This window comes from Paramormyrops kingsleyae, chromosome 17 (assembly GCF_048594095.1).
Source record: "Paramormyrops kingsleyae isolate MSU_618 chromosome 17, PKINGS_0.4, whole genome shotgun sequence".
Classification (NCBI taxonomy): Eukaryota; Metazoa; Chordata; class Actinopteri; order Osteoglossiformes; family Mormyridae; genus Paramormyrops; species Paramormyrops kingsleyae.
The window spans coordinates 21,992,057-22,001,066 of record NC_132813.1 but is presented as its reverse complement, the minus strand read 5'-3'; the positions used below and the strand labels follow the sequence as shown (position 1 = coordinate 22,001,066).

The window sequence follows — 9,010 nt, the reverse complement described above, 5'->3', positions numbered from 1 at the left end:
GGTTGAGGTCAGGGCTCTGTGCAGGCCAGTCAAGTTCCTCCACACCAGACTTGCTCATCCATATGGACCTTGCTTTGTTCAGTGGTACACAGTCATGTTGGAATAGGAAGGGGCCATCCCCAAACCGTTCCTACAAAGCTGGGAGCATGAAATTGTCCAAAATTGCTTTGAATGCTGAAGCATTAAGAGTTCCTTTCACTGGAACTAAGGGGCCAAGCCCAACCCCTGAAAAACAACCCCACACCATAATCCCACTTCCACCAAATTTTACACTTTAAAATTCAGTCAGGCAAGTACTGTTCTCCTGGCAACCGCCAAACCCAGACTCGTCCATTGGATTGCCAGACAGAGAAGCGTAATTTGTCACTCCAGAGAACACGTCTTCAATGCTCTAGAGTACAGTGGCGACGTGCTTTACACCAATGCATCCGACACTTTGCACTGCACTTGGTGATGTGAGGCCTGGATGCAGCTGCTTGGCCATGGAAACCCATTCCATGAAGTTCTCTACACACTGTTCTTAAGCTAATCTGAAGGCCAGACAAAGTTTAAAGGACTGTAGCTATAGTAGACAGTTGGCAACTTCTGCACACTATGTGTGTCAGCATGTGATGTCCCTGCTCTATGATTTTACGTGTTCCACCACTTCATGACTGAGTTGCTGTTGTTCCCAGTTGCTTCCTCTTTGTTTGCATTTATTCTTTACTTTTATTGTGGGGTCTGGGTGTTTGTGTTTGAAACCCTTTGGTTCTTTTCCATACTTATTCATGTAGATCAGACCTCTTTATTACATTGACATGTGCTCTGAATGGTTATTATGTCTGATGCACTGATGCTATTGCTTATAGATAACTACAGACATACTGTTACTATTATAAGGCATGGTCTCCTGCAGGTTTTATGACATATTTTAACTATTGCCATATTTTAGGGAATGTAGTGAAGTGCCTCATTATCAAAATATTTATGTCAGTAATACCATTCATTATTTATAAAATTATTAACTGGACCCTTGCAGAGAATCAGTTTTCACAAAGTTTAAATGGTCACGCCCCAGGTGATACATAAACATACCAATGCATAAAGATGTGTACAAAATGTTATCCATATAAGGAAAATTTTAATATGCACATTTAATAAAGTTAAATCAAATTAATAATTCATAAACTATTGTGACTCAGCCATAAATTAGTAGTTTAGACAAATTGTCACTGAAACAGACTTTCCAAGCTGCACTCCACTTTATACCTTGTCAAGGGCATGACTTTGGAGCATGGGGGGGGGAGGTCTTCACCCATTTAAGGGGGTCCAGAGGGTTGAATTGGCTGGTTGTAATTATTGGGGGGGGGGGGGGGGTTACAAGCCCACATCCGTATACCTTGTCACATACACCTGGACAAGCAGTTGTTAAACATGGATGGGTATATGAACATTATTTGAAAGACCGTGTACTGTACTACACTATATTGGTTTAACGTTCATGTTTGCTATGACCTTTATTCACCGCTTGGTGGCGACTTCTGCTTTATTTACTGAATGGTTGTGGTTGATTTGCAGACGCAACAACGTGACGTTGTGATTCGGCTTCACATGATTCATCTCTTTATCTGTTGTCGTTTTTAATAAAATACAATAATACAAATGGTTCTACAATGATCCATACTAATGATCTACAGTATTTTACATAAACAAATTAAATTCTGGGAATATTCCAGTAACATTTTTTTGCTATGCCATACTTCCGTTTGAACGAGAGCTAGAATACACCCTGTTTTCGGTTCGAATTTGTAAGTAGGTTATGCCTGTATAATCCATTATTAGCCTTTTATTCAAGTAATTTCTGGTCATTATTAAGAATGTCATTTATATGACATTATATATGAATGTATGTTTTCTGTTACAGGAATATAACCTGCGTTAGAAATGTCTACTTACCTCAGAAGTATTTCCGTGGTATAACGTGACAATGCATACCTATGACTGTACACTGCTAACTGTTAAACTGGCGCAATATTTAACTTTTATTTCCGTGTATAGCACTACGCGATTTTCATGGCACCATAAGCCCTGACTATTCACGGATGCGAATTTCGAATCAGGAATCGTCTAAAACGTGAAACTGCGTCTGACTTATTGCAGAATGCAAAACCCAAAATCTAGTGATGGTAGTGACCAATCAAGTGCATTTGCACAGTAACACGCAGAAATGAATAAAAACGGTGCACTACAAGCTAATATAACAATTTTATTTTTACATATAGGATATATTGTTAGCTTGTGGTGGGTACAAGTCAAAATGGCTTAATCACTGGCTCAAGCAAAAGTGCTTTTCAGCCATTGCACTATTTAGCCAGAAGATAACAAGCTATACCGTACAGCATCACCAGAAGCGCGTCCAGAAAGGTTGCGGCCCGGTCCACACTGTCAAAACCACACATAGTAGCGCAGACATCACTTAATTAGTTACACGTACATAATGACGAAGTACATATCACTTAGCATTCAGGACTAAACAAATTCTGAAAAATGAACTGCAGCATTACATTATCCGAATAATATTCAGTTTTTTTTTATACAATTCTGGCAGAATGTCAAGTGAGGGGTGACTGCTCCCAGTGCAAGGTTACACCCACCTTGCACCTCCAGTTTCATTAATCACACTTGGAATTTACTGAATCACAGACCTACGTCAGTATACATCTCTGCATATTTCCCCATAGACAAAACACATCAACCTAACAGCCATTAAATAAATTTTATTCACACAAGGCCAATATGCATTTTTGGCTTAAAGGACTAAAATATATATTGGTATAGAGTGATGTATCTTCTCTTCTGGCCCACAGTACCCCACAGAAATCATTTGTACAATTTGTTGTTTCTTAAAAAAAGTTTTACTTTAGAAGCATTCAGAATGTCAACAAAAACAGCTGCATTTTTTATTGTCGCAATTACAGAGTGGTATTCAAAGTACAGCAAGGACTGAATATTACAACAAAGGGAAAAAACTAAAAAAAAAAAACATTTTTTGCAAACAAACAGCTACCCCACATAAAACAAGATCTTGTGCTATGCATCAGGAACAGGAAACCCACTACCTGCATGTTGTTTGACAACCCCTTAAACTGGGCAAGGCAAGGGAAGTAGCTTGGGAACTACCACTAAAAAATGTAGGGCTAAGACACTTTTTTAGTGTTAACTTTACAAAAAAAAGAGAAGAGGAACAAAAACTGTACAGCTTAAAAACATTTCATATACACAGCCTAACATTTCCTTGTTTATTTTTGTATTTGGAGACAAAAGTGTACATAGGGGATAAATGATACTAAACAAGAACCTAGGCTCTGAGTAACAAATTTATTCATCATCTTCATCCTCATCGTCGTCCTCATCTTCCTCTTCATCTTCCTCATCGTCATCGTCATCATCATCATCCCTTTTCTTGGCTTTCATTGCCATACCTGGGGCTTTCTTTCCAGAATCGGGTTTGCCCTTAGCACGGTAGGCCGCCATATCCTGGCAACAATAATGAAATGTAGACTCTGCATTGCACATGCAATAACCAACCCCCAGCAGCACCACATATGGGGAAGAGTGTGTTGCCTTCCTAGTTAGCTACAATGGGAGTTAAAAAATGACTGGGCACAAGCAGTCCAATATAATCCTATTAATCTCTAATGATGTTTAATGTAAAACTGAATTAATCAGGCACACTCCATCATAGGTTACAAGTTTCCTAGATGTCACTTCCAATGAAAACCACAAAGTTGTTAGACACGCTACAGAAAACTTATTTTTTACCATTAGAAGACTGCTTGTAGTGGGACATGGATCAGTGGTATTTGGAAGTGCACTGCTGTGATGTATTGCCATCACAAACTTACCTTGTCATACTTCTCCTTCAGTTTGGCTGCCTTCTTCTCATATGGCTGTTTGTCCTCGGCACAGGTGCTGTTCCACATCTCTCCCAGTTTCTTCGCTACATCCCCAATGGACAGACCAGGACTCTCGCTTTTAATTTTTGGGCGATGGTCGGCACAAAATATGAAGAACGCAGATCTGAAAGAACAGACATTCCTTCATTTGACTGTTTTCCTGTGTGAGTGCATGTTACAAGGATATAGAAGCACTTTTAACAAATTCTTAACCATAAAGCAAGATGCACATACGGGGGTCTCTTGGGTGCATTGGGATCTTTTGCTCTCTTCTTCTTCTCACCCTTTGGAGGGATATAGTTCTTCATTTCTCTGTCGTAACGGATCTTGTCTTGTTTAGCCAAGTCTTCAAATTTACCCTTTTCCTTAGCAGACATTGTCTAAAACAAAAAATTAAGTTACTTCAGTCACTGAATAACAGTACCCTAAACACACTGATCAAAGTTCAAATGGGAATCAATCATGCATCCATAACTTCGTGATAAATATTGTGACCAGAAGGTACAACTTCAGTTACCATATGGTATACTGTGGTAAATATGAAAATGAGCTCAGGAAGCTCCTGTCTAATGACAGTTTTACCTCGTATCACACAAGACCCATACCTTCCATCGCTCAGAGCATTTCTTGGAGAACTCAGAGAAGTTGACGCTGGCATCTGGGTGCTTCTTCTTGTGCTCCTCCCGACAAGTCTGCACAAAGTATGCATAGGAGGACATCTTTCCTTTTGGTTTATTCGGATCTTTACCCATCTTAGTTACGTGTGTCTGTTTTAAATAAAAAAACTACAGCATAAGCATTAAGGCCAACAAAACTGTTTTCCCTTAACATCATACCATTAACCTACTTCTATTAATTAAAATAATTCTATGTAGAGCTACAAGTTTAAGTATGTCCGGTATTTATCAAATATACCTGACTACCTGTCTATTAAATCTTATTGCCCCTCCACTTGTATATCCCCCAAAACAGGAGATGCAACTTCTATGGTGTGATGTTTGAAACCCTAATGCTGTCCAATCAATCAGGAAGTGCTTCAGAATCAGAATATCAGAATATCCCTGGAACCTCATATTCCCTCCCCTGGAGCCAGACCACTTTGCTTTCCCCGCGTGCCCCTCGGGGCTCACTACAATTCCACCTTGTCTCTGCAGAAGTCAAACATGCTAAAAACTACTGTCTGGACTCAAGTCATTTCCCATGTTCCATCCTCTTCTTTATGGCACCTCATCACCTCCAAAACACATTACTTCTTAAACTTCAGCACATGCTGCTAGAAATTTGAGAACTAATTACCATTGTCCTGCTCAGTTTTCTGACTTGCACAAATTTGTTAAATTACACAAAATAACCTCACTCCTCATGGTATGCCTCGCATATTAATTTCAGTGTGGTTCTATTGTTATGGCACATAGTCATCTATGCATAATATTAGAGTCATGAACAAGTGCCACTAGACACCAGCAACAGAAATTACATGACACATACTTCCAAGTAACTTAAGTCAGTAGTATGTCACAAGTCAGGATTTATGTACAAATCACATTTTAATTTAAACGTATCGCAATGACTTCTTGTTCACGGGGACAAATTGGCTTCTGCAATAGTGACATTACATTAGCAACACTTTAAAACTGGTATGCTATAGTACTGGTATAGCCAAGTATGAAAAAATGCGGTTATAGTGTATTTTATTATAGAAAACGTCAAATTCAACGATCAACTCGACACTGGGTCATACACTCGACTCTCGTACCCCAGGGTGATCTCCTGTTTTCCTACGCTTAAGCCTCGACTAAAACCAGCCCCCTATTTATTTTACCACACGCCCGATTATCAACCTGGTAAAAGTTCAGGCGAGACCGATCGGTGAAATAACGCAGTGAAAACGCTTCCCCTAGAGAATCAAGGGGATTTTATACGTTCCAACTCGAAATTTACGAGGGCCGCTAACTTACTCAAAAGTGCCAAAGATGACAGTATTGTGAAGGATGTCTTCAATCTAGCTACTTAGGTAAAGCAAATCAACCCGCAAATTTTGCATCCAAAAGACGTTTAAATTGTATATGTGAGCGAAGTAAACTAATAAAACTCCCTGTCTATAACCCGTAATTAAAAATAGCATTAATAAATTCAGTTTAAATATGTAATAGGTTACCACTGATATGTAAAACGTGTACAAATTATACTTGTATTGTGTTCTAATTATTTAAAAGATTATATTTCCACCAAAGTAGCACCTATTAGGGCATTTGGCGGACAATTCCTAAAGCTAGCTAGTACATCACTATCCAGTCAGCATGGCGTTATTTTAGCTTGCTGGGAGAAAAGGAGGTCAGCAGCGTATTTCTTCTTCCATTTTGTGAAAATGGCTTCCTTATGAGAGAAAGTCCCCTTCAAATGTCTCCTCCATTTAATACCGGTCACATATTTTTACAAGCGGCACATCCTTTGCCGTTTACTCCCCTCCAAGGATGCCGACGCGCCGCTCCGGGTGTACATGGTGATGTGATCGGCACCGTACGGTTTCTATGCAGTTAGCAAGCCTGCTAGCTCGCCTTCCGTAAGCGCGGAATGGCCGCTTGTCACCCTCGGCTACATGCTAGCGCGCTTTAGCCAGCGCAGGGAATATGGCTCCTTTCCTTTGTGTCGCTGCTCAGCCATTACCAAGCAAGGGAAGGCGGAATGGGGGGGGGGGGGGGGTGACCCACCTCTTTTTATACCAAGATTACACAGGCAAATCGCGAACACTGAGCCGTGCGGACCGCGCGTCTGGACACAGAATCGCTGCTTCTTCCTTTTACCGCCGCGAAATTGACAAGTTTTCCGGCCGGTTCGGGGCAAAAAGCGGTTTTAAAAAGTTCAGGCTTAACAGCGCTCCAAGCGCGTCTCCCACTGCCTGCGCACTGGCTCTGCCTCAGTTCCTATCTCTGCGATAATGTAGTCAGCCATATTACAGAGGCTTAAGTGAGAGACATGTCTTCAGTTAAAATTACAACCCGAGAAGTAATTATATTTTTAAATAAAAATATTAATCACAAATCTAAACAATTCTAAGCAAGAAATTTCATATTTGCGTTTCGACCCATTAAAGGCGCCGTTTCTTCTTGGTCTCGGTCCCCAGCACGAGATTTCGGGCTCTTCAGTCTTAAGTCGGTTAGCGATAGCCACACCGCTAACGGGCAGACCTCGCTGGTTTGGGATAGACATTATTTCACAACTTAGAAAACCTAGTATCAGAATGTAATTAAAATATCGCCTTATTAGGAAATGCATATTACACACTAGTGGCTATGCGTTTTATTACATTATGCATACGTAAAAAAAGGACACAACAGTTTAACAGAAAAGTCTATATTAGGAATATCACTACAGATGCCTCTCGTTAAGTACGAGCGAAAATACGAAACATCAATGTGCGCCCCAGCTTTGCGAACGTCACCCAGCCAGCGAAATAACGATGACTACACATTACAGCTAAGTGGCTAATGTATCTTGTTTTAACTGAGTACACAAAGAGACGAAAGGGGGAAATCGGTACCGAAATATTGCTAATAATTTTTACCCTTGTTAAGTATCTTCTTTTTTGGCATTATTTTAACGAGTCGCTTGCTACAGGTTCGCTTATATGCTAGCTAGACACTTACCCAAGGTTGCCGCTCTATCTTAATGCAGTGCAATGGCTGTATGTGAGCAATAGCAATACGCAGTACCCTCAGTCTCCAGCCTCTAACATTACTCTCGCAGTCTCAGCCAGTCTCCGCTCCCATTGGCTGCCGCCAAGTCCATGATTATTCTGATTCGTTGCTGACATTTCATTGTCCTAATAAGAGATGCGCTTCAATTGGCTATTACTTGAGAAACGTCATCAAAGTTTTCAGTGGCGCGTTTATATGAAACAGAACAAAGAAACATCTGACATGGGCCTCATGCTTCATGCTGGATGGTTGAAGCATGTAGCCGCGTTTCTCACAGTGCAGACCGCTGTATGGTGAGAGCGCTGGGAGTTGGGAGAGGGAGCCCGCCGAGTTTTGTTTTAGTTTCAACAGTTAGTTGTCTCTCAAACATCTGCTTGTCATGTTCAGCACTGCATTTTCTCTGTTACTAACAAATTTGACGACATTGTTTTTCTTTTTTACTGGTGACAATTTTGACTGGTAACAGTTTTATGTGCGCGTTTATCTTTTGACTGTCTTTTCCATATTTATCGTTGAATAAGCGTTGCATAATTAATCATTTGGCAAACAGCAGTACTGATATTGTATTGCATACTTCTCCAATGTCTCGTTAGATTCCTTTTGAGGTCTCCAAGGGTGGCTCCCATATTTAATCCTTGTTGATTCCGCTATTCAGGGAAACGCTTCATTATTAAAGAATAATTAAGGTTATTGGTTATTCATCAGTTTACAGAGCACTGACGGCTTATCGCAGTTGTTTCCAACCCACTTACGTGTAAATAGTTACTGTTTATGCCAGTTGATTTTATGTGTTATACGGTTGTATTTCTGATCCGATTATTTTTGTACGTTTTTATATACTCACCTAAAGGATTATTAGGAACACCTGTTCAATTTCTCATTAATGCAATTATCTAATCAACGAATCACATGGCAGTTGCTTCAATGCATTTAGGGATGTGGTCCTGGTCAAGACAATCTCCTGAACTCCAAACTGAATGTCAGAATGGGAAAGAAAGGTGATTTAAGCAATTTTGAGCGTGGCATGGTTGTTGGTGCCAGACGGGCGGTCTGAGTATTTCACAATCTGCTCAGTTACTGGGATTTTCACGCACAACCATTTCTAGGGTTTACAAAGAATGGTGTGCAAAGGGAAAAACATCCAGTATGCGGCAGTCCTGTGGGCGAAAATGCCTTGTTGATGCTAGAGGTCAGAGGAGAATGGGCCGACTGATTCAAGCTGATAGAAGAGCAACTTTGACTGAAATAGCCACTCGCTACAACCGAGGTATGCAGCGAAGCCACAACACGCACAACCTTGAGGCGGATGGGCTACAACAGCAGAAGACCCCACCGGGTACCACTCATCTCCACTACAAATAGGAAAAAGAGGCTACA

At 40.6% G+C, this 9,010-nt stretch overlaps 1 protein-coding gene across 1 annotated transcript; it reads right to left on the bottom strand.

Moving 5' to 3' along the window:
* Positions 1-2,232: 2,232 nt before the first annotated feature.
* Positions 2,233-7,710, bottom strand: hmgb1b (high mobility group box 1b). Its single transcript, XM_023826192.2, has 5 exons — positions 7,583-7,710; positions 4,541-4,702; positions 4,170-4,315; positions 3,885-4,059; positions 2,233-3,516 (listed from the first exon to the last, which is right to left on the bottom strand). Exons 2-5 carry the CDS (start codon positions 4,685-4,687, stop codon positions 3,358-3,360), a joined length of 627 nt encoding a protein of 208 aa, XP_023681960.1. The 5' UTR covers positions 4,688-4,702; positions 7,583-7,710; the 3' UTR covers positions 2,233-3,357.
* Positions 7,711-9,010: the final 1,300 nt, after the last annotated feature.

Excerpts from the sequence above, each read along its gene's own strand:
- hmgb1b (XM_023826192.2), bottom strand. The coding sequence starts at position 4,687 with ATGGGTAAAGATCCGAATAAACCAAAAGGAAAGATGTCCTCCTATGCA. Across the intron at positions 4,316-4,540 it reads AATGCTCTGAGCGATGGAAG|ACAATGTCTGCTAAGGAAAA; the intron begins GTATGGGTCTTG and ends TTTTTGTTTTAG. Across the intron at positions 4,060-4,169 it reads AATGCACCCAAGAGACCCCC|ATCTGCGTTCTTCATATTTT; the intron begins GTATGTGCATCT and ends CTGTTCTTTCAG.